Here is a 25,591-nt window from a genome sequence, read left to right on the forward strand (position 1 = left end):
TTAGCTAAACTCCAAGCAGACTCTGAATACCAAAAAGTACGCCTTCTTTATTACAGAGCTAATACGACACTAACTAATCGTTCGACTAACGCTTGATTAACGAATTCTCTCTGCATACTGCCCAAGGTTTTGTTAACACATAGTATTTAAGTCATGACATATGCATAGTTTATCCAAAAATATTAGCCCTTTATACAGTATTTTTAAAAAGAAATATGATAACTACTTCTGTGGTGAGGTGAAGAGAATCAATGGAAACTAGGTATTGTTTATTATACGAGGGTCATCCGGAAAGTGGTAGCCGTTTGCGCCGTATGAAGCGTTGACGACTCGGGGAGCCGCTGGGCAAGGTCAGACCGCATCAGTGGCTTGTCTGCCTGCTCTGTGCGAGGTTGCCTGACGCTAGCAGTGCCTGTGTTGTGTCTGTGCTCGTTTATAATGATTAAACGAATTGAGAACCCCGCCACTTGTGAAGGGAGGGCCGTGATTATATTTCTTAATGCACGAAACGTTCGACCTTGTGAAATTCATCGCCAATTAAAGGAGGTGTATGGAGACAATGTGATGGACGAGTCGTCTGTTCGGCGCTGGTGTCGCAACTTCAACCTGCGGAGGGGGAGTACACACAACGAGGAGCGTTCAGGGAGATCATCTGTCATTACAGACAAACTGCTGAGATCAGTAGACGAATGCGTGAGGAACGATCGGCGCGTCACAATTGATGAACTCTGTGAACATTGTCCTAATGTGTCTCGAACAATTGTTCACGAAATTGTCAAAGACCATCTGCATTATTCGAAAATCTGTGCAAGGTGGGTCCCTCACATGGTCACAGATGAGCACACAACCAAGCGTATGGCTGCAGCACTGACGTTTCTGGGACGTTATTCCGATGAAGGAGACTCTTTACTGAATCGTATCATTACAGGGGACGAAACATGGGTTTGTTATGCATCACCTGAGAGTAAACGACAGTTCATGGAGTGGCATCACGCTCATTCACCAACCAAACCAAAAAAATTCAAGACAGTTCCGTCCACCAGGAAACTCATGGCAACCATATTCTGGGATCGACGAGGTGTCCTGCTCATTGATTTTATGGCCCGTGGAGACACAATTAATGCTAATGCGTATTGTGAAACATTAAAGAAATTACGGCGGGCAATACAAAATCGACGGCGAGGTCTGTTGTCTCAGGCGTCATTCTTCTTCATGACAATGCCAGGCCCCATGCAGCTGCGAAAACACAACAACTTCTGCAGCAATTCAAGTGGGAAACCTTCGACCATCCACCGTATAGCTCGGACTTGGCCCCTTCGGATTTTCATCTCTTTACGAAGCTTAAAGACTTTCTGGCGGGAAAAAGATTTGACAGCGATGAAGAACTTGAACGAGGCGTGACTACGTATCTCAATACGCTGGCGGCGGAGGACTATGAAGCTGGAATACAAAAACTCGTCACACGGTATGACAAATGCCTCAATTTCCTTGGTGATTATGTGGAGAAGTAGTGTAAAGTATGCTCTTTCCAATAAAAATGTGTATATTTGTTAATATGTACTATTGTGTCTTTATTGCACAAACGGGTACCACTTTCCGGATGGCCCTCGTATTTATATACCACAACAATATTTCTGAGCGTTGAATGAAAACTGTAAATAACAAGTCACTTTAGACAACAGTCGGAATGCTTACCACACTAATTTTCCGCAACATAGTCAATAATGGAAGTCAATAAAGAATGCAATTTCCAAATTTGTTTTAATATCACATATTAATAGTGGTATGAAAGATAGATCCAAATAATAATAATAATAATAATAATAATAATAATAATAATAATAATAATAATAATAATAATAATAATAATAATAATAATAATAATAATAATAATAAACATCCAAATGTTGCTAAGAAAAATGTTCCACAGGGACTGATTTACTGGAAGTTCCGGTGCGTCCCGGCCCACCGTAAAATCTTATTCTTGTAACTTCAAGTTCCACGCTAAAATAAATTGCCTATAGTTGTCATGTATTCTTAACCTCTTATCATTCATTCAGTTGGGAGATTTCAGAAATATGCCCTGATTTCACGCTCTGATAATATAATAAACTTACTCATGTCAATAATGTGAAATATTTGAAAACAAAGGAAGTTCATATGTAGGAAAATTTACATCTGGAAACCACGCAGCGGATAAGTTTTTTTAAATTAATGTTTTTTATCAATTTTAAATGTACCTAGGAAAGTATTTCATTACTGTTTTTTCTTAGGTATAGTCTTGTTTTGAACAGAAATAAAAAAAAAAAAAAAAAGGAAATTGTGTGCCACATTCGGACAGGCCACAAAAGGCTCATGGGCTGAGTGGGGCTGATATATTCAACATCACACTCCGTAAGCCTTTACTTTAGGTTTCCCCAGGTATCCATTGTAAAGAGGCTGGGTGAATTCCTGACCAGCATTGGTACGAGAGAAGGAAGGGAGACGATTTGCCAACTACACCATGGATCTCTTTATAGTTTTATTTAGTGACACAGATTGAAAACTTATTCATTTTAGTATATATTTTTCTTTTACATAAATTCCTTTCACAAATAAATCTTTAAGAAGTATTATGTCGACACTTGAATCCTAGCAGAAGTAGGCATTATTTACCTGATAATATGTAATACTAATGGACATTATTTAAAATACGAAAAACGTGTGGCTCAGGAAACAAATTAGCTCAAGTACGAATTTACATAAGCTGCTTCGAAATGGCTTTCCACAAGCTCAGATGTTTCTAAACGCTTTCTTATGCCTATAATGAAAGGTTCTTCCTGTTTCGTGGAAAACGTTAGATATTTTTAATAACCCTGAGAACCTTGATAATCTAACTGCATAAAACACCCAACAAACATAAATAAATTGTAGTTAGGTATCCACCATTGTCATAGAGATTCGCGCACATATTGCCAAATAGGATCAAGAGTATATTGGATGAGAAATTAGAGACGGAATGATCTACCTCCATGTATCCGTTCACCACCTACAATGAGCTTCGACTAATGGGCCTTTTTAATGGACCGGTACCGTTAACCAACCAACCTGTGTTTTCTCGATCATTGGACTGTTATGTTCCCGTGCACTATCGTAGATACACCTTCAGGATTTGTCCCTCGAGCTTGGTGTTCGCTTAGAGCGAGTAACACCGATTGCTTGGGGAATGGGATATGCCCACTACATGCCTGGACCAATGTTCTAAGCTTACCAGTTTATCCTACTGGTAGAGTCGGTCCTGCTAGCGAGTCAGGCCCTTCCATGCTCTGCAGGCAGGGTGCCCGAGCGTTCTAAGATTATCTTACATTCGAAAGTGCATGTACTCGCTACCGTCTCATGGTTTGACCACAACCCTGTAGAGTCCAATACAATCCGGAAGCCCCAGGCAAATCAGAGGGGGGGGGGCTTCATCATTCTCGGCCCTGCCTACCTCTATCGTTCAATAATCATCGCTTTACACTTACAGGTACAGTGCAAATACATCGAGATACTCTCGTATCTCATCCCGGATCCAATAGCACTTGTCACGTCACTATTTTTGTTCGAGATTGCCCCCTTTTTCCTGCATAGATTCTTCCCTTTCACTGGAATCAGAATCTGTTACCATGATTCCATGGATGGGTGTGAGACATTAGAGATGAGGTAGTCTGCCATCACGTATTATCTTGTCAACGACAACTAGCAGCTGCCGATGGCCTTGTTAATGAATCGGTACCATTAACCACCCGGCTGGTATTTCCTCCATCTTGGCCAATATCACTCCTAGTGCACTAAGTACACCTTCAAGATTTGTCCTTCGACCTTGGTGTTCGCTTAGAGCTTCGATTACTCAGGGAATGGGATAGGCCAGTCTAAAGTTCTAGGCCTACCAGTTTATCCTACTAGTGGAGTCGGCCCTGCTAGCGAGTCAGGTCGTTCCATGTTCTGCAGGCATGGCACCCGAACATAGTAAGACTAATTCACATCGCACAAGTGCATGCACTCACTCCCAAATCTCACAGTTTGACCACAACCCGGCAGAATTCAGCCCAATTTCAGAAGCCCCAGGTGAATCTGCGGGACTTGATCATTCTCGGTCCTGCCTACTTCTTTCGTTCAATGACAACCGCCTTCCGCATAGAAGTAGTTTCACATCGCATCCAGATCCAATGGTATGTATTAGCTACCATTAGGGTTTGAGATTGATCCCTTTTCCTGCACCCAGATATCCGGATACCTGGGATCGGCATCTTTCCCCAGTCACCGTTCATTCCTCCTCCTGGTAGGATCGTCCAAGCAATATGGGACTTCCTCTAATTACGGTAGAAGTACACCATGCATTGTCATAGCCAATAACTGATGTAGAACCGTCTACAAGCAGAAATGTTCATTTGGGAGTAGAAGAACTGCCCCTGGTAGACTCGCCCTAGCAATAGGGGGCTGCTTATCTTTGACGTCTTTAGGAATCACGTACACGTTGTGGCTATGCTAATCTTCCGCACCCAACAGTACGTGTAGGCCACCATTGGGAGGATCACCACACTCTTCCTTGGTAGGGCCATATAAAACTTCTTCCTTTCTTGGGGGGACACCGTACATTACCCAATAGCTAAGGCAAACTGTCTCATTTTAAAGACAATGGCCATTTGGGAGCGACGACTACCCTAGTAGGCTTGTGGATCCTGCACCCAGTAAAGAAACAGAACCTGGGACGAATGATTATTTCCACTACCTTTTACTCTGGAATTACGAGAGTGTGTTAGGATACAAATATTTCTTCCCGGACCCAAGAACACACACTAAATGCACATTGACAGCTTAACCACATCATTCCCCAATACCTGGGTCCTTAGGCTTACCACTTCTCCTCTTTCGTACGTAATGGGGTACCACGTAGTCTTATCTCCTGAACCCAAGGGCACGACCTAGTTGCCCTTTTTGGAGGATTATATGCCTTACTTCCACCAGTTGGAATGGCAGTTCAGGGTTCCCACATTCTGGAAAATCAGGTAAAGTCAGGGAAACCAGTGTGGAAATTGGAGCACTTTGAGGAGAGATGATTAGTGTGTGTCTAAAATATACTTGTAGTAGGGAAGTACTCTTGCAGACTAGGCGGTAATTTCTCAACGCATTCCAAAAGAAACTTTTACTCTATACTACTGTCGTATTTATGGGGCTATCCGCCTCAAGGCCCCCCGAAATAAATTTGTTAGTTTTTCGCATTCTATATATCTACAACAATAATCCTTCTTACCATTTCTAAGAATTTCGTTGACTTTCCATATTCTTACGGTCTCTGTTCAGAAATAAGACTGTATTTGTCAAGTTTTATTCCACGTAAGAACTGCATTCTTTATTTCTTTCTTTCGTCCATTCTACTCTTCTGTTTCTTTTTCTTAGCTATTACTTTCTTTCGTTTCTCCTATCATACTTTCGACCATTGTTAGTTGTGATTCAAGTCGGCCGTCGTCAGTAACACCAAAAGTAAGAGGGCCTGATAATCGAAACTGGTGTTCCACAAAAACTTGCGTGGATGTCAACATAATGGGATGTTAGTTATTATAGCAAAGGAATATTTATATCGTTCAGTTATAACGAATGTTAAATCTTAGAATTAAAGAAAATCAAGAAGGAGGAATAAATAGTCTGGGAAATTAGGTAGGCCAAGAGGATGTTTCCTTTCTCTTCTATGAATAGAATAAAAAGTTAGATACATTGCTAAATTTTTGTATCATATAACATAAGATTCACCAATCTGCAATGCTTGCCATTAAAACTGCAATCAATATATTTCAGCTTCGACTTGTCTCAACATATTCTTTCAGGTAAAAACGTACTCAGATAAAAGTGAATATTTCCATTTTTTTTCCTAAAATGAAATCAGTTAAGTTGAAATGAGATTACAAATATTCAACGTGTGTTTGCAGGAGCGTCATTTCAGATTTGCCTTGGGGGAGGGGGGCAAGATCCTCCATCGACATACGAGTTTCACTTTTTTCCTTATATGTTAGTAGACAATCGATTAAAATATATTTAATTCTCTAACTCCCATAATTGGCAACGAAACAAAATCCTAAATATGCCACTACTGTGTACAATATGGAAATGGTTATGATTTCTGAGTTCACAGTATTTTTCTCACAAAAGACTTGAAAGGTCAGTTTTTCTCATGTACATAGCGTGTAAAGGTGCTTGGGTACCCTCTGTGAGAGCGTCTCCATAGCAATTGTAACTGTAACTTTGTACTCTGTCTTCTCGAGGTAGATTCCATTTCGATACGATTCCTTAGCAGTGAGTGTTGAGAAACTGATGATTTCTTATTTGTTTATACATTTAATTTTTGTAATTACACATGAAGGTTTCATGTTACCAAGTTCCCTCTCTAGAAAGTACAAAGGGAACGAGGTTCCAGGAAAGTGCTCAGAGGTGCCTGGGAATTTCCCCCCTTTCCCTTCCTTCAATTACCACACCAAGGGAAACAAAAACATGTCAGGAAAATCGTACATTTTGCGTAAAATGTCATGGAAAGTCGGGGACCGTAAATGTGCAAGTATAACATTACTTTTTTCGATTTACCATTGTTTCGTCTGTATCAGTTGTCCAGATTGACATGTGAGGAGGAACACAACGATACAGCATTCACATGATGACAGTGATGCAGTGATGAGGGAGTGAAGTACTGTGTGTGTGCGGGGGGAAGAGTGTTGTGTATTTGTGTGAGATAGAGAGGTGTGCTGGGCACAATCAAGAAGATTGTGGAAAGGAGCCCTCTGAGGTACAAACTGGTACATGATCTGTCAGCTTTGGACCCCAGGCTACAAAATAACCACCCAGAACTTGCTCGGACTAGGATGAAACGCATCCTACAAACTCTGCATGAGCATAATAGAATATCTGACTCTGTAGCTGGGAAAGCAAAGTGTCAATTTATGTCTTTCTGTACTGAAATTCAGCGGTCTGATGACTTCAGAGAATACGACGAGAAGATGGATAGCATGAAGTTAGATGACTTCTTTGCAAAGGTATGTCCAAGAAACAAGAATATTTTGATTTGTAGAATGTTGTGAAAATGTTTAATTTCATCCCACTGCAATGTCTCAGTTGAGGGTGGGTTCTTAGTCAATAAAACACTTATTGTAGAAAATCAAATTGAATATTCTCTGGTAGCACACAGGCAAGTGCATGATGCAATTATGTGCTATGGAGGTGTAGAATCTGTTCCTGTTGATCTAAGAATGCTTATTTCAGACCATTCAGCTCGAAGACGCTTTGATGAATACCTTAAACAGAAGCGAATCAAAAGTGCAGAGGAAAGTAAAATCAAAGGTGAAAAGAGAAAACTAAGTACTGAAGTTAAGAAATTGGAAGCAAAGAAGAAACAAATGGAATTACGTTACAAACAAGAAAAGGCGCTTTCGTAGAACAAATTCAAGAACTGAAAGCAAAACAAAATTCTGTTTAAAAAAATGTAAATGTGAGGAATAATGTGTCTCAGAGTTAGCACTTTAGCAGTGATAGTGGGCCATGGTGCATCAGTAATAGAGCGTTCACCTCTGGTTCGATCTCAGCTCGTGCCAAATGAACTTTGTGGCAGATAAACACGTGTGCGTGGGTTTTCTCTTCGTTCTCCCGTTTCCTCCCACCTTCTTCATTCCACTATTTCATTCATTTTCCACCAGCACCTTCTCTTTTAACCTAGATGACATAACCGTGGAACATAAAACTTAAAGAATCCATTTCATTTCATTTTAGAATTGATAGTAATAGGTCTAAGGGAGAGTTAGCAATATATTCTTGACCGCATGTTATATTGCTTTTATTTATTTATTTATTTATTTATTTTAAGGGAAGAAAACGTAATTTGCAATGTCAAGGTTATACATTTATGATCAATTTTGTGTAAAATACAAATATGTAAATGGTAATTAAAGGGATGTGTTGGACGGGTATGAGGATGGAGGAGTCCGTTAAAAAAGTGTATGATAGAACTTACTCCATATCTTCCCATTTATAGTCAAGAATTTGTCAGGGAAAACAAGAATTTGTGTCAGAGAATGCCAGGAAAAGTCAAGGAAATTGATCTTGACTTTTCTGTGAGAACCCTGCACTTTCACTACCTACCACGATGAGATTGTGATAAGGTCGCACATATCCTTCCAGATCCAGTGGTACGGGTTAGTCGCCATATGGAGATCCGGCCAAAGCCTTTATTCCCTTATAGATTGTCCGGACTAGCCGACTATCATAAAGGGACAGCAGTCAGGAAACTCCTTGCATAACGTGAGTTACATGTTTCCACACACTTCCTGAGTTTCAATCTCTCCCTCCGACTTCTGATACTTGGAATCTTGTGGGGTTTCAGTGAAGTATAGTGGAATCCTTCCTCTTTCTCAGCACGGACTTGAGACCGACCATGGCGGGATTGAAAGCGTTAAATAGCCACGATAATGATGATAATGTTTTCCTTCAGTGGTCTCCTGTCTGGAATTTTGTATTGGGTATTTTTATATATATTTTTTTCTAGATACAAATAATTTAGTATTTTAAACATGCATAATAACATTTGACAGTCCACAACTTACTGCTGTTATCTAGCAGTTAGAAACAAAAAGTCTTCAATGAAAAAAAAATATTATTTCGTAATGTATTACAAAATTTATACTATAAATAGAAACCATGAATACGGTTATAAGTAGTATTCTGATTTTGTGTTATGATATAAATAATTGAAGTAGTGTGAAAAACTACGATAATTGGCATAGTTCAGGGATCCTGATAATCAACTATACTATTGGTTAATCAATACAAATATAAATACGATAACCAACCATACAACTAGAATAACTTAACTTAGAAAGTAGTGGTTAGTAGGCTTGAATTCATTTGAAACTTGCAATATTGCCTACATTGTCATTAAGAGCATAATGGGTCAATCATCATTTTGTACTTCTTTTTTTTTTTTTTTTTTTTTCAATTTTCCATTATTGTCCTCTCTGTGCGGCGTTGTAATATAAACATTTTTTCCCCCTCATAAGCAAAGAAAAACAGACAAGATCATTTGCTTAATCACTAATTTGAATGTATGTACCCTTTTACGTAGTTGTGAAGCATCTCTTTGTTATAGGTCCAAGTTTTACAATAGATACAGCCTGCTCATCAAGCAGCACTGCATTTCACCAAGCTTGCCATGCTATCAGAACGGGAGAATGCGAAGCCGCAATTGTAGGAGGATGCAATTTAACTCTTCTACCAGAAGCCAGTGAAAGATTTTATCATTTAGGAGTACTGAGTAAAGATGGTAAATGCAAGACGTTCGATGAGGAAGGTAATTTTACATTAAAGTGTGTATAACCCGCAAGCTCTGTCAGTTTTTATGAAATCCTGAATCTCCTGTGCAAGAAGACTTTTACACAGTAGTTTCTTCATTTTAACAGCAACTTTTTTTTACAATATGTCGACTTTTTACGTCCTGTATGTGTTTAACTTTTCAAAGGCTACTTTCTCGCGTGCTTGCAATCCCGTAGCGGATACTTAAATCGCTTTTAGTCCATTTCAATTTAAGTTCAATGTAATTGCAGATCAATTTAGACATAAAAATAAAAAATAAAATAAAATAAAAAACTTGCTGGAATATATAGTGCTACTTGAGAGGTAAAAAGTTTCAAAGAACGCAGTTTTGGGCTTAGGAGATATGACGTCATCAATATACACGCTCACAGAATTTGTAAGGTATTCTTTAAACGAATATAATTTCTCACATAGTAGAGGTAAATATAATGCAAAGGATTTAACTGTAGAATGTAGGAAAAAGGGTATTTTAATAATACCGCGTACACGTTTTGAGATATACTAACAGAAAATGGAGGAAATGCCTGATTTATTATATATTTAAAAGTTTAAGCGTAAATAAATATCCCAGTAATTATTAACTAATATTACACAATATGACATTGTAATTGTAAGTCATTTCAAGAGTTTTGAAAGGATACCAAAATAATTTCTATATCTCAGAATATGAGAGAGATATGTTTAATATTTGAAGGTTTCGTTACTAATACTTTCTTACAGTAGATTTTAATTAGACTCTTTCCGTTGCTCTAGATCTGTGTATTTAATTTACTCTTTAGAGTCAATATTTTTTAAAAAAATAAAAAATGTAACTTTCAATATAGAAAATAACACTCCTAAAATATGCAGATAAAAAGTGCTAAAATTAATATTCAAACATAAAAATTAGTATTCAAGTATTTCTACAATGATAAGTGATTTCTTTATGAAGTAGAAAAGATCCAAAGAATCTGAGTTGTCTTCATTGAGCGTGGTTGCTGCCATTTTGGAACTTGTATTATTTAGTATTATTTATCTAATCTGTTGTTTTAGAATGCTGATGTATTTTTGGAATCTTCCACAATTAAATTCAAAATAACAAGTGAACATTGTGATTATTATTATATTTTATTTTTACACAATACGTTAGCAGTTAGCAAGTGTAAGACACAGACAATCATAAACTGTATTGAATAATATTAATTTCATAGATCTTTCTCGTAACAGTTTCTGTATTCTAGACGAGAATGTTTGGCACGTTGGGGTGAATGTTCTTCATTTGAATATTCCATCCAGATCTTCTTCATCCTGCACGAACCTGTTGCTGCAGCCATGTTTCATGTAGATCTCTTACATGATGGAACATTTTAAGATGATTTCCGACACTCAAAACGTTTTCAATAACCGTCTTTCCAACAAGAGACAGGATGCAGTAGGTCTTCTAGGGCTAGTATCTTTGAAGTTGGTATAGAAAGTCTTACAGCATAGCCGGTGTTATCCATTCACTATCTTTAGTATTAGATATGTCAATATATTAATATTTCAAGAATGTGTAGAGCAAACTTTAGTTTTCCAAAAGAGCTTCATCCATTGTTATAAAAGTGATGTTTTATTTTAATGCTTTTAACCTTTTTATTTTCGCCATAATTTTGATATTACTTTCAGCTCATACACCGTGAATCCTCACGAACCCCTTCATCTTGGTTGAGAAATGTCCTCTTTAATATCTTCAATCGCAATTGGTTTCTTTATTCCTTGTTTTTACTTCTACTATACCTTCTAATGCACCTTCAGAATATAAATCCTTCTCAAACAATGTACCAACTGCCAATCAGGATCCAGCACTTCCCTCAGCCAACCATAGGCCCCCATCATTGTTCCACATCTAAATAGACGCTATATATATGCCCACATATCTCCGGTCTCTTCATAACAAACCCTGAAGATGAATGCAATGTTTACATTTGAAACGTCGGAAGTCAATATTTTTACCTGGCTGATAGTCAGAGAAAACTTACTAGAAATATACCAACTAGTACCTTTTAATCTTCTTAATTATCTCTAGTAGTTTTCTTTTCTTTACATTTTGAATACTTCTTTAATACATTTTTCTTTATCCAACTCATTTTTCTCCATTCTTGATATTTATATTTTCAAAGCGCCCCTTTTCTTAATTGATTATGCATTATATTCCTGTTTTTTCTCACCGTAGAAAACAGCAATAATCTATACGAAACACGGGACAATTTTTTGTCTTAATTATATATTCACAGTCCCATTTTATTCTATCTTAAAACCAAAATACGCTATTCCTCCGTTTCTTTACTTTTCGTTCGCACTTCATATGCACTAACATTAATACTGACTAGAAATAAAAAGATAGTCACCCTGTAGTTTCTCTCTGTGTACTTCTATAGTTGATATAGACCACTTAATTTCAACCACCAATGAGTTCGTCTTACAGTGCTTCACTTTTGTTGGATCAAAAGATCCAATATATTTCAATTAAAAATTTTCTTGTACGCCTTATATCTGGAGAACTACATACAGTGTAGTCAAACCCAAACTATCACTTAACTCAGTGTGATGTGCTTATTCTGTAGAAAATATAAAAACTCGATTTAGTGGCTGTTCAAAAATTTTGTGGCCCCTGATCCAAAAACTAATTATTGGCCAAGATCGCAATCTTTTGGTGCATATTTTGGATCATTCCTATAATTCTTGGCCAAGATCGCAATTTTTGGTGAATTTTTTGGATCATTCCTATAATTCTTGGCCAAGATCGCAATCTTTTTATCCATTTTTTTTTTTTTTTTTTTTTTATCATTCCTAAAATTCTTGTTATACCATTCATTTATGCAACATACTAATTAATTGAGAACTACAAAATATAATTGTTTGAAAGGGTTCACCAATTGAAATGGTGCTTCATTTTTTCTTTTTTTTTATATATATATATATATATATACATTTTTAAGATATGAAAAGTGCGTTACAATTGTAATGAAACAGATCCATTTATGTCAGTTATTGTCAGGGATTATTGCTGCACGAAGATGTATAGTATTATTTAAAAAAAAAAATAGCTTTCCAGCTCTGACGGCTGTCGTATCAGTATATTCCTGAAGTAATTATAATTGAATCGCTACACGCTAAGGAAAGAAAATTTATCTAATGTACAAGAATTAGTGCATAAAATTAGTTCTCTTCCTTAACTCCTAGATATGAAATGTATTTTATTTTATTTTATTTTTATCAATATTACTTCCCTCACAAGCCTCCGTTGCAAAATCGTCTGTACTTTTAATAAAGATACGGTTCAAAGAAGATTTAGCAACATAAGGCTTTTCAAAGAGAGAAGAGTGGCCATTTTTTTTAAAAGAACAAAGCTACACATATTGAGTAAGATACCACAGTAAGTGATTATTGCAATAATAATAATAGTCATTATCAGACCTGAGTGGGATTATATAATTTTATTGGAACATTTTTCCTTCCAAATATGAACACTAAATTACCGGAATGAAAAGATACCTTTTAATTCTGGTACCTTCTTTCTGATTTAGCGAATGGGTATGTAAGAAGCGAAGCCATTGTTGTTATAATGCTGCAAAAGACTAAAGATGCAAAACGAATTTATGCAGAAGTTATTCATACAAAGAGCAACTCTGATGGCTACAAAAGTGAAGGAATATATTTCCCATCAAGACAACTGCAACAAAAATTATTAGAGAATTTGTATTCTGAATGTTGTGTTGATCCTACTTCTGTTGATTATGTTGAAGCACATGGAACAGGTACAAAGGTAAGATTTAATTTCATGTTATTTATTATAACTTTGTAGTACGTAGAGGTTATATATTTATTTATATATTTATATATATATTTACCCGTTTCGATAGCTGTTGGGTAAATGTGATTCGGATCACAAGCTATCGGTCCATGTTTAACAAGTTAAGTGCCGCGTGAGACCACTTTGTTCTCACATCAAATATTTCCTTACTGCTACGCGGTGCCAGGTTGGTCTCACACAACCTCTTGTTAGCTTGTGGTTTGTGGTGACTTATTGATCTCACTTTTTACATTAAAACCTATTGCAGTGTATAGTAGCCGGTATAGTAATACGAGAAATAGTCTTGGCGTATGGAATTGTGAGTCCAACGTGGTCTCACATGGCTTTAGCAAAAGTAGCAAAAATAGATCGTACTTTCTAAATTACCCAAAGTTCTAATGTATTATTCAAGTCACTCAAAACTGAAGCGAGACAACAATCACATGGAGTAAAAGTACAACAAAGCGTACAGAAATCACCGCTATAGTAAACTCGTTATTAACTTATGCATTCTCTTTTTTTTTTTTTTCGGGGAAATCCGGAAACAATCGGCTAAAATTTGCGTGGTGACATGTTGGTCTCGCTTGACCATTAAGCCTATTTCGGGCGTCGGTCTATCTGGGGTCGCGTGAGGCTATTATATCATCACAAGAAAGTATTAATAGTACTAGAATCGATAATACAGAATTACCTAAAATGATTAAATTACTACTTAGGAGGACACGCAGAAATCAAAAATGAAGAAAATAGATTTTGGCCATAAGGGATGTTTCTGTTGCGATACAGGTGGCATTTAACCTGCTAAATAGTATCGATTTTGAAAGGAGACATTAGATTTCACAGAAGTAAACTAAGCTTTCGTATTTTAATGCTATGGTTCCAGGCTTGTTCCAGGACAGCCAGCACATAATATTTAATATTAACATAATTCCAGTTAGGCAATTGTGCAGACTAAAAGGTAGCAAAAAGCGGGTCAAGAAATAACCAAACAATGGTGTTCTGAGTCTACGAACTGAACGTATATCACTCAAATAAGTGCACGCCAGTTTCAAGCCAGAGTCCTTCCACAGGCTGGAAGAGCCTAGAATTTATTATTTACGTATTATATTACATTATTATTTGCCTATCTAATTGTCTATTACTTTGTATGTTGGAAATAATACATAATGAGAAGCTTATGATATAATAATATCTATTATATCCACAAAAATATAAAATTAAATTTAATGAAACCTTTCAACAATTACAAAACACTATTGACTAGTTACAAAAACAAAATACTGAACAGAAATTAAAAAAAAAAAAAAAAAAAAAGAAGAAAAATCATGCTTTTCTCTATACCAATAATTAGTGCTGTATTTAAAACGATTGTTAAACCCCAGATAATATTATAGTATGAATCTCCCCAAGATGAATTGACTGAATATTTATGCCTACTATTGTTTAAATGTAAATTTATTTCCAGGTGTTCAAGTTGGTATTACTTCTTTGTACAAAATACAATATGTCAGATTTTTTCAGGATACAGTAACCACTATAACGCGCCCGTAAAGAATACAGTTTTTTTAAAGTTTTTTAAAGTTTTTTTTTAAAATAAGATATAAACCATCCTTCATCAATAGGGCGCTTTGGGTGCAGGCAGCCTGAAGGCACTCGTGTAAGAAATCTCAGCTCAATCCTTCAACAGAAACCTTACCTTTGAATAACCAACCAGGGTCGAATTCCACCAACCTCCAACTGAGTATACTGTAAACAATCTTTAACTGAAACAAATGAAGTAACATATACACATATGTATATAGTATAAAAAATCAGAATAATTACTCAAGTTTTATTGTTTTATAACTTTATTATAATCCAAAAGGAATAACAACATATAATTAGTCGCGAGTTGTAACGAATATTATAATAGTGTAACGTTGTTTATTGCTGAGTCGTGGACCTACAAAATTCCATATAAAGATTCCTTCGCTTCTCTTCCTTCCAGTATATTTAAATTCTATAATTTTTCTATATACTTAAATTATCTATAATTGCAAAGCTATTTAAAGGTCGCTATTAAATTTATAACGCTCAAATAATATTTCATTGATACATTGATACTAGAAACTTGGAGGGGAGGGGGCTTGACCTAATCTTAGTCTCAGTTCTAATTTTACTCTTTTCTTCTTTTTTAAAAAACGCTTGATCAAGAAACAGTTAATATCAATTATTAATTCAATCGTTATTAGTGGTCAGGCAACGTGCTCACATTTACAAAGCACTGGGGTGGATCCCGTCAAAAACTATGCCTTGATTTCAATATTAGAAAATATTTCTTATTCAGTAATTTGATAGTATTTCCAGTGACAAGTGTTGTCCTCTTCTTTTGATAACTGAAAAACATTCGTCAGGATCGAGCTGAGAGTAGTGAAAAGGGCAAAATGTTCGTAAATTTCGAACTCTGTTTGTAAATTTTTATTTATCAGTCAACGGCGGTAAATTCCAAACCATGGAAAACGAACTATGAGACAACCTCACAATCTAGAAGGAGAATTTATTAGCTAATATTGACAAAGGACACAGGGACACACAAAAATTAAAGTAATGCTCACCTTGAAATAATGGTTAAGTATCTTCCTTACCAATCGGCTCACTCTATGGGCGGAATTATGACCTTCACTTCGCTCCTTCTAAACCAGTCCATTTACCACAAAGATAACCAGGAAAGTCCAGAGATAGAAGAAAGATGTTTCCAAAAGAAAAGTAATTATGTAACAAGGAAAGAACAAAACGAAGTGGAGCGATCGATTTTTCATCGATTAATTCACAAATAACCGATCTGATAATTAATTTAATTACAAAAATCATTCACTTTCTTAATCAGTTTCCTTTACCAGAATCGATTATTCGGTTTCGAACACCACTAATTTTCTTTCACTCTCACAACACCACCTTTCTCCTCCTTCTTCCGACACTTAAGAAAGCAGAATAATTCTCACTGCTATCTTTTTCTTCCAATATTTTTATGACTGATAAAACTATTCATAGCTGGTCTCCTTTACACGCATTAAACAAAAGTAACACGAAGTATTTAACAAATCACGAAAAAACAAACTCGTGCTCCTGAAAGGAATCCATATTTCCCATGTTACACAAGTTTCCATCAGACATCCGTACACCGGGGCTGTACGTAACTCACCGGCAGAGCACACGCTTGCTCGAAGAAAGAAAGAAAACAGTGTTGCCGGCTGGAAATACTATTCACAGAGATTTGCCTTTTTGTCACAATCGTATTAACTGTTACATTTTTCTTTATTTCTTTTCCTTAAATTATAGAAAATGTTACAACAATTTAATTTGTTATTAAACAGTATCTATTGATTTTACTATTTATATTCAGCTGTTAAATTTGTAATTGAAAGCGTCCGGACGATCTTCTTCCAACTCCAATAATTCAGGGGAGGCTTATTTTTACACCACTTTCCCTTTATGTATTGCAAATTGTTCTTCTCTCTCTCTCTCTCTCTCTCTCTCTCTCACACACACACACACACACACACACACACACACAAACACACACGCACATTGTAATTGTTATTATTACTATTTAAAAGCTTGCATTTTAAAGAACCTAACAAACAGATGTGATAAAGCGTACGAAAAAAAGTGGAAATATGTTTTGCAGTATGTCAATACTTTGTAGATATTGCAAAATTATCAATATATCATATGGTTTTTACACAAATCTTTAAAATATTATTAAGAAATTGCAAATACATAGGTACAGGCTCTAGTTTGACTATCTGCGATCATATTCATTAGGTGTCACATTGTCTTTCTTTTGTGTGCAGGTAGGAGACCTGGAGGAAGTTTCAGCATTGGCAGAAGTGTTTTGCAAGAACAGATTTTCCCGTCTTCTGGTTGGTTCTGTGAAAACAAACATGGGTCACTCAGAAGGTGCATCTGGTTTATGCTCTATCACAAAGATTATTATTGCCATGGAGTCAGGAGTTATTCCACCAAATCTTCATTTCAATAAAGCTAGATCTGAATTAACGGCAATTGTGGATGGAAGAATTGAGGTTATTATAAAAATATGTATATTCATTTTGAAACATTTGAGTACTTTTCACCTTTAAAGTTAATATTTCAACATAATCAATAGAAAATGTTAAGTCTAGTTATATCATTCAAAAAAAGAAAAGAATCTTTAAAACCCCACTTCTTTAAATCCCTACCCTAATTACAATGTTTCTCAAATGCGCAGAGTTAATGTTGTAATGTGGAGAGATAATGATGTAATGTGGAGAGGTAATGTTGTAATGTGGAGAGGTAATGTAATGTGGAGAGATAATGTTGTAATGTGGAGAGATAATGTTGTAATGTGGTCGCCAAACATATGAAGCTTCTGAGCTACCAACCAAAAGAACTACCAACTTAAAAAAAAAAAAAAAAAAAAACTCTTACATTTATTTATTGCCTATAAACTTACATTTCGAGTAAATATGAAATCAAACTATCCAAGTTAGCAAATGTCTAATATACACACGAAAAACGTAACGTGCACAACCCCATGCGAATACAATCAACTATGAGATAAGTTGAGTTGATTTTGAGCTTAACGTCCCTTTCAGCAGCGAGGCTGTATGAAACGGGACCTACTGATTAATGTGGAATCCGAACTACATGCGAGCTCCTGCCGGGATTCTAACCCGGGTTTCCCATGTCAAAGGCGCGTACGCTAACCGCTTAGCCACGAAGGAGCTCAACGGTTAGATGGGGCTGACAATGGCAGTTCGCGGGAGAAACAAGTAGTTGTCGTCAGCGCCCCCTGTCGTTAGTGTCAGCTCAATGGAGGAATCAAGGTTAGCTAACCGGAGCGTTAATCAGGAGCGTGGTTTAGGGGGGCAGGGGGGCAATTGCTCCCCCCTAAAAATGTTTGAAGAATACATATACTTTAATCGATTGTCTACTAATATATTAGTACAAAACGTCGGTGTCTAATGTCGGTGATGCTCTTGCCTCTCTCAAGCGAAGTCTGAAATGACGCCCATGGCGTTAACGTGATCTACCTAAAAATGTCCCGTGAGCAATTAGTAGCTCCGCGATCGACGGTTTGATGATCACTGTTGTGAAATGAAGTTTTAGAATTTTTCATACAACAAATACATACCTTTCAGTGAACAAGATAAATGTGTATTCATTTGCAAAGCACAAGCAAATTAAAATAATCATCCCATGCATGCATTCTCTCATGTTTTGATCAATAATCCCGAAATTAAACTATGAATGAACCTATAGATCAGATACCATATTTAAATGTATCTCCACTTTCATTATAATAATTTACTTTCAATGCCGAAAACAGTAATATATCTGAAACAAATACACAAATTTGAATTCAGTTTTATCTAAAAGTATATAGTCATCGATCAATGTGTGTGAGAAACCGAAAATCCTATTCATTGATCTACTCATTTCGACATTTTTGTATTGCTGTGTATAACGATGGGTACATTTTGCTGAGAATTGTACTTGTAATATTATCAACTATTGAAAACTAAGTTTAAAAGTGGAATCGCCATTACTTTTGTATTGATCCTCAATAGGCTTGTTATGCATATAATGAGTAAGGAGTAGAATAAATTGAAGTAAACTTCAGATTTGAAATCGTCAAGTAGGAACACTCAGAATCCCTACTAACCCTCGGAAAAACAAAATGAAGCTGACATTTCGAACGCAAAGAGTGAAAAAGTGACCGGCTGGATGCGTTACTCGAATCCGGCGCCTCTCGCATATCGTGCCGATGCGTTAGCTACTACACTATCCAGTCCGCTTCCCAGAACAGCAACTCGCTCTCTTACTCTCGAAATCAGTACTCTCATCTCGGATCACATGGGTTGTTTCCACAGATCGCATTGTGATTGGACAATCCTGTGTCCTTATAGCGAGCACCTTAACGCATCGCCATGGTATGCCGGAGGTCCCGGGTTCGAGTTACGGTCCAATCGGTCACTTGTTCACTCTTTGCTTTCAAATTCACGCGTATAAAGAATTTGGTGTGTAAAATAAAGAATTTGGCTGTTTCCTTCTTTTGTTAGTATAAGCTGACAATGTCGGCTAACCCTTTCTAGAGCTACATGTTTGGGATCATACGATCTAAATGAACTAAATTTGAATTTTGCAAAACTATTACTATTTCATCAAAAATAGTATTAGTGAAAAATATAAGATTTCATAGCGTAGCTATTGGTAATAAAGTAATCCCTCGGTATGTGTATCCATTAACGGTAATCAGTCAATTAATAGCAATAAAAATATTAAATATGTTTTATAAATAACTTTGTCAAATTCATGGACCGTTCATTTCCAAGTTAGTGCTGATCTCGAATTTTAGTACCTTGCTTATTTTTCTTTCTTTTGCTTTAGTAAAATGTACATATGTGTTGATTTCAAATGTGTAATAATTTTTGTAATTAAATATTGGTTTTAACTATAGGTCGTTACAGAAAAGACAACACTTCCAGGAAACCTAGTAGCTTGTAGTTCTTTCGGATTCGGTGGAGCGAATGTCCATTTCCTATTGCGAGCTCATAGCAAACTGAAAAAGAAATCACAGAATGAAAAACAAGTATTTCGTTTAGTGGCAGTTTCTGGAAGAACAGAGCAAGCAGTACAAAAGTTGCTGAGAGAGGTTAGTATTATAAATTAAATATTTCAAAAACAATCTGTAGAAAATGTTGAAAATTTTATATTTTGTAATTCCTACTATTTTCTTAAAAGTTTTTGAGTTGATGTAAAATTCTTACTTCTCTCTTTCTCTCTCCATCTCTCTGAAATATGCATCAGAGTTCATATTAACAAGGTTCTTAATCGTGCGAACTGTACTTTTCTCCTTAACATACTATATTAGCAGAAAAAGAAACATATTTTAAGGATACATGTGCTCTAAAGACCTTTCCGGAAGAAAATATATATTCCTTTTATTCCCATGTGTTCTATATAAATTATCCAAACAATTTCACTCACATTGTTCTTAATCTCTTCTGATTATGCTTCTAGTAATGAGTATAAAATTTTGCGTTGACTTACTTCTAAATACATCTTAATTTTTATAACTGCCAAACAGTTTCAACAAGGTCTCTTGTCTTCTTCGCCGGCTTGATAATTCCTATTGTAAAGTTAAATTACATTTGTTGACAGTGAGGTGTAATGTAACTTTGCAACAGAAATTTCAAGTAACCGAAGAGGAAAGAGTATTTATCGAAACAGTTTGACAATTTAAAAAATTAAGACGTATTTAGAGGTAAGTCATGACTTCGGATTTTAGGGCAAATGTCTATTTTTTTTCTTTCACAGTACAGCAATAAAACTTTGGATCTTTACGAATTATGAAAATTTAGGCCTATTGAAATAATGTTTTAGTGACCTAAAATGTCCTAAAAGAGGTGTTAGCGCCTATTTTTGTCCTTTAAAAGCTTAAAATAACCTAAAACAAGAAAATTGCATTTTTTCACGTACCGTACTTTCTTAACAATTAAAAAATAAACAAATATTTTATTTAAAGAATACTTCTTGTGAAAGCTTTGTAGCAAATGCAACAAAATTATTCATCTCATCTCTGTTCAATACTCCATCAGAAACTTATCAGAGAAGAAGAGCCACTTAAAGGAGCATGTAGATGACGCTAAAACTCGTAAAAGTAATCAACAAAAACAGATAGTGTTAACTGAGCATTCTACATCTTCAACTACAAGCACATTTAATGCAGAACTTAGCAAAGCTTTAGTCCCATGGAATGTCCTTCAAAATAGTGTGTTCCGATAATTTCTACCGAAGTGGAGCAAGCAGTCAATTCTGTTTGAAGCAACGCTCAGAAAGACATATTTAGAATCTGAATACAACAGTGCACTCGCTAACATTAGGGAGGACATTGGCGATTCCTACATTTGGGTAGACGTCGATGAACCGACAACAGATGCATGCAACAGGTAGGTAGCAAATGTCGTTGTAGGGAAACTCAATGAAGAAGGACCTCCCCACCTCCGAATTTGATCAATAGTAAGGAAATCCAAAAAGTAAGTACCCAGTCAGTTGCTTACGTTGTAAACAAAAGTTTGCAATTCTTATATCTCGGTGGTGTAAATGATTCCAAAGTTCTTCGCTGTACCTCTTACATGATTGCTGTCCATAAACATCTGAAAACCTTCTACCTCAATTTAATTCCTATTACCTGTATGGCACATGCTTTTCGCAGGATTTTGAAACCATCAGAAGTGAATTCTCTGAAGTAAATAACCTCATTTCAAACATGAAGAAAACCTTTTACAAAGCTCCATCCAGAACTGCCTTTTTCAGGGGAAAACTTCCCGACATCCCCCTTCCTCCACAACTTATTTTAACTAACTGGGAACCATGGATTGAGGCAGCTCTGTACTACACTGAAAACTTGGATGCTATTGCTCTTGTTGTTGAAGAACTTCCTGGTGAGGGTAGTAGAGTGTGTCTCATAACTATGGAGCTTGTGAAAGACGCAGTAGTAAAAAAGAGATCTTGTGTATATGTGAAGGCAATTTTTTCATTTTTGCCTGTAACAATTGCCAAATTGGAAGGTAAGAAAAAAAAGAAAAAAAACACTTGTTGAGCAGATGACAGTGGTAAAGGAAGCAGAAAGAAAACTTCAAAGTGCCACGGGAAAAGTTGGATTAAAAGTGAAATGTCAATGGGAAACTATGATTGAGAAAAACCGAGGATTTGATGTGTTAGATCACACGGCAAGAGTCTTGACGGAGGAGAACGAGATGCTTCCGGAAGAAGTACTTTTATTAAATGCAAGCAAATTCAGATATGTACCTATAACATCGGTTTTAGTTGAGAGATCATTCTCTGCAGCGAAAATTATTTTAACATATAAAAGACACAACTTAACTGTAGAAAACTTGGAAAGACTTTTGGTCATTTACTGTTCCGTGAACTATGAATAAAATCTTACTATTGTGATATACATATGTATTGTTGAAAGACACAAATAAAGATGTTTGGGAAATTTACAGTTGAAATTTTAGAACCTATTTTTTAATTTTTGGCGCCTATTTTCGTATTTTGAGAGCCTATTTTAGGCGCCTAAAACGTAAGTTTTTCGTTCCTAAAATTCCGAAGTCTAGTCATTACGAATTGTTAATTAGTGTGTCCCAGTTCATTTCATTAAGTGTAAAATTGTTTGTAAAAGTAGTGCACTGGTAATTTCTTCTACCAAACAGGTGTAATCTTTTTAAAAAATTTACAATAAATTAATCAATGATTTTATGTTCTTCCTTGTTTTAGGCCGAAAGCATGCCTCCAGACGACGAATTTTTAAAATTGCTCTCCGAAGTTTTTAAAGCAAATATTCCTGGTCATATGTACAGAGGATATGCTGTCCTTGGAGGTGAAAATTTACCAAAACAAATAGAGGCAAGTATGCTCAAATAAAGAGAAAGTAATATATAAAAACAGAGTATGTAGTTGGTAAGCGTTTCTAGTAAATTAAGCCTTTTGCAAGCTAAATACATCCAGCAAAAATAGAAACGGAAGAAACAGTATACTAGGCATAGAGTCAGGAAGAACTGTTAGAGATTTTAATAGTTCACTAATACTCACTCGTACACTTAATTAACTACAGTACATTCTTTATGAGCGAATGAAAAGTCAGACAACAAAGAAAGAGGAAAAGTTTATCTGACTTACTCGATGACTATATTCTTTCCCTTCTTCACGTTTGTTTATTTCCATCTTCGTTCTTGAAAGATTTAGTCTCAAGTTTCGGACCGGTACGAAGTCTTTTCTAATATAATATTTAATATTTTTTCTACTATTTTTCTTCCCTTCTGTTACTTTTTAACCGTCTTCCTTCCATGAGAAATGTAAACTTCTAGTACTAGTTCTATAACTAGGTCTTTCTGATTTAATAATTAAGTCTATTTTTTCTTGTCTATTTTTCTTGCTTCTGTATTTCTCTTCGTTCACAAAGTATTTAGAAGTATTTCTAGATCCAAAATTAGGCCCAATACTAGCTTCACCCTAATTCAATATCTAGCTTTCTGTTTTCTTTCATATCTATTTCTCATGTATGTATTGGCTCACACTTTGAAAGCCGAAAAGTTAGTTCTCTTGATATGTTTTTTGAGAGTGCTGTTTTCTCTGGTGAAAATTGTAATTTCTATCTATTTTATTTTGCTTTACGTATGCATGCACTAAAATTTGTATGATGAATAAATAATATATAAAGCACATTTTCAATAGAGAAACTTTTATTTACAGTCAATCTGTCTTATAAATCGTAAGTGTTCGTTTTTTAAAGCAAGAGGTTGGGGTTCACCCCATCTGGAAATTTTTCTCTAGCTATAGCTATTAAAACACCATTCAGTGTGGATATTATTTTTGAAAATTATAAATCACAATGGCATATTCATATATGGAATTCCATGACTAACAATTATTGATTATTTTACATTCATATACTATTCAGTTAGATACTGCTGTTGGACATTTTCGTCAAATATGGGTCAAATACATTTATGAAGTATTCAACTTAAAAAAAAAAAATCTAATAAGATTTGTGAATACCATTAAAACTATGATGAGTTTGTAATTTCTAATTATGTTACCACTGTTACTGTTGATACCATACAAGAGGTGGATTATTGTAAAACTGAGTCTTCTTTTCATTATAGTAAATTATAGTAATTATACTGCTTGTTTCTCAGTACTTTTCAGGAAAAACAAGACCAATTTGTTTTGTATTTTCTGGAATGGGATGTCAGTGGCCTGGAATGGGGAAGTACTTGATCCAACTTCAAGCCTTCTCTCATGCAATTGAAGAATGTGACAAAGTGTTGAAACCTAAAGGGGTTGATGTGTATGAAATCATCACCAGTGAAAGTAACACATTGTTTGATAACGTTTTGAATTGTGTTGTTGGGATAGCTGTAATTCAGGTAAGGTTTATTTTTTAATTATTAAACGTCCAGTCATTTTTCTTTCCGACAGCAAATGTTGTAGCCCTGTTAGTATGACGGAGATATTGTTGTATATTACAATTATAATGTTTTGTTGTTATTATATTTTGTAACATTCGTATTATTCTTATTTTCTAAATTATTTATTAATTACAATATAATAATGCAAGCAGAAAATTAATAAAGGCTAAGAAACATTACATTACATTTCCAAAATGGAATATTACAAATGCCATTGCAGAAAACATAAATAGCATTTTGGTATATTATGTACAAGTGACGTTCAATAAATTTTGCGCAAATGGTTATAATATTGTTATTAGTAGCAATATGACTATGAAATTTTAGATGAACATACTTTGATCCTTTGCCTACAATACCATGTCGCTCAATGTAACCTCCATCTACTTTGACGCATCTCTTTTCAAACGTTCTTTCCATGCCTTGAATGCATTTTGGTAAAATTCAGGTTGCTGACTTTTGCACTATTGCGTCATACAAGAAATGAGGGCCTTGTTATTGTTGAATATTTTTCCTCGCAGATGGGGCTTCAGACGATCAAACAGGAAGAAATTCGAACAAGTCAAGTCCAGACTATAGAGAAACTGATGTACGATTTCCCGTCCCATTTTCATGATTTTCTGCTGTGTCATCATGGCTGTGTAAGGCTTGACATTGTCATGATGGAATTTGATGACCTTACCTTGCAGCTCCGGTCTCTTGGTCTGGAAAGTGTGTCGTACCTTATCCAGTGACAAACAATATTTCTCTTTGTTAATTATGGAGCAATGTTCCAAGAAGCAGGGCCGGCCTTAAGCCGATTGGACCGATTGCTCCCAATCGGGCCCCGCGCATAAGGGGGCCCCGCGCTAGTGCCGTCTACACTACTCTTCAGTCATCTATTTTCCGGTGCTGTTTTAACAGCATATTAGGTCTCAGAGCAAACAAGTGAGTTGTGATCGCTATGACCAGGGCGCTTTTAATTACTGTATGACCGCGCCCTGCTATTACTAAATTTGATTCTAATACATGTAATTAATACATGCCATTCTGTTCGTGGGACTATCAATGCTTGCGTTGCCCCGACCAAGTGGCTATGGTACCGTTCAGATGGTTCTGCTATTCTCGGTTGTCAAGTACACACATCATATTGTATCCATGGACTCCACAAGGGAGGGTATGGCCTCCTCCTAACAAGTAAATGAAAAGTTTGTATTAAATTTCAGGGCACAGGCAAATATTTCCTGGATTTAATACGGCAGTACTTTATTTTTTTAGTTTACAACTTCTGTTGTAAAAATAGATATTATATCCAGGGAGTATTCTGTACACCACTAACACTTCTCCAAATTTCCTTACACACACCCCTGGGAGTAAAAATATTGTTTTCTTTGAGTTTGTATAAAACTGTATATCGTTATTCTGGATGCACACC

General features: G+C 35.8%; 1 protein-coding gene across 1 annotated transcript in view; it reads left to right on the plus strand.

The window, feature by feature from the left end:
- The window catches only part of LOC145679052 (fatty acid synthase-like), a 31,910-nt gene extending 6,999 nt beyond the window's left edge, over positions 1 to 24,911 (plus strand). Inside the window, exons 4-12 of the mRNA XM_081749650.1 lie at positions 7,186 to 7,332; positions 9,143 to 9,343; positions 12,912 to 13,150; positions 17,011 to 17,241; positions 19,659 to 19,853; positions 21,417 to 21,698; positions 22,484 to 22,612; positions 23,905 to 24,135; positions 24,699 to 24,911. Coding sequence (XP_081605776.1) covers positions 7,186 to 7,332; positions 9,143 to 9,343; positions 12,912 to 13,150; positions 17,011 to 17,241; positions 19,659 to 19,853; positions 21,417 to 21,698; positions 22,484 to 22,612; positions 23,905 to 24,135; positions 24,699 to 24,911 — 1,868 coding nt within the window. The remainder of the gene's footprint in view (positions 1 to 7,185; positions 7,333 to 9,142; positions 9,344 to 12,911; positions 13,151 to 17,010; positions 17,242 to 19,658; positions 19,854 to 21,416; positions 21,699 to 22,483; positions 22,613 to 23,904; positions 24,136 to 24,698) is intronic.
- Positions 24,912 to 25,591: the final 680 nt, after the last annotated feature.

The sequence above is a fragment of the Thermobia domestica genome, chromosome 2 (assembly GCF_964235325.1).
Source record: "Thermobia domestica chromosome 2, izTheDome1.hap1.1, whole genome shotgun sequence".
In the NCBI taxonomy this organism is placed as follows: domain Eukaryota; kingdom Metazoa; phylum Arthropoda; class Insecta; order Zygentoma; family Lepismatidae; genus Thermobia; species Thermobia domestica.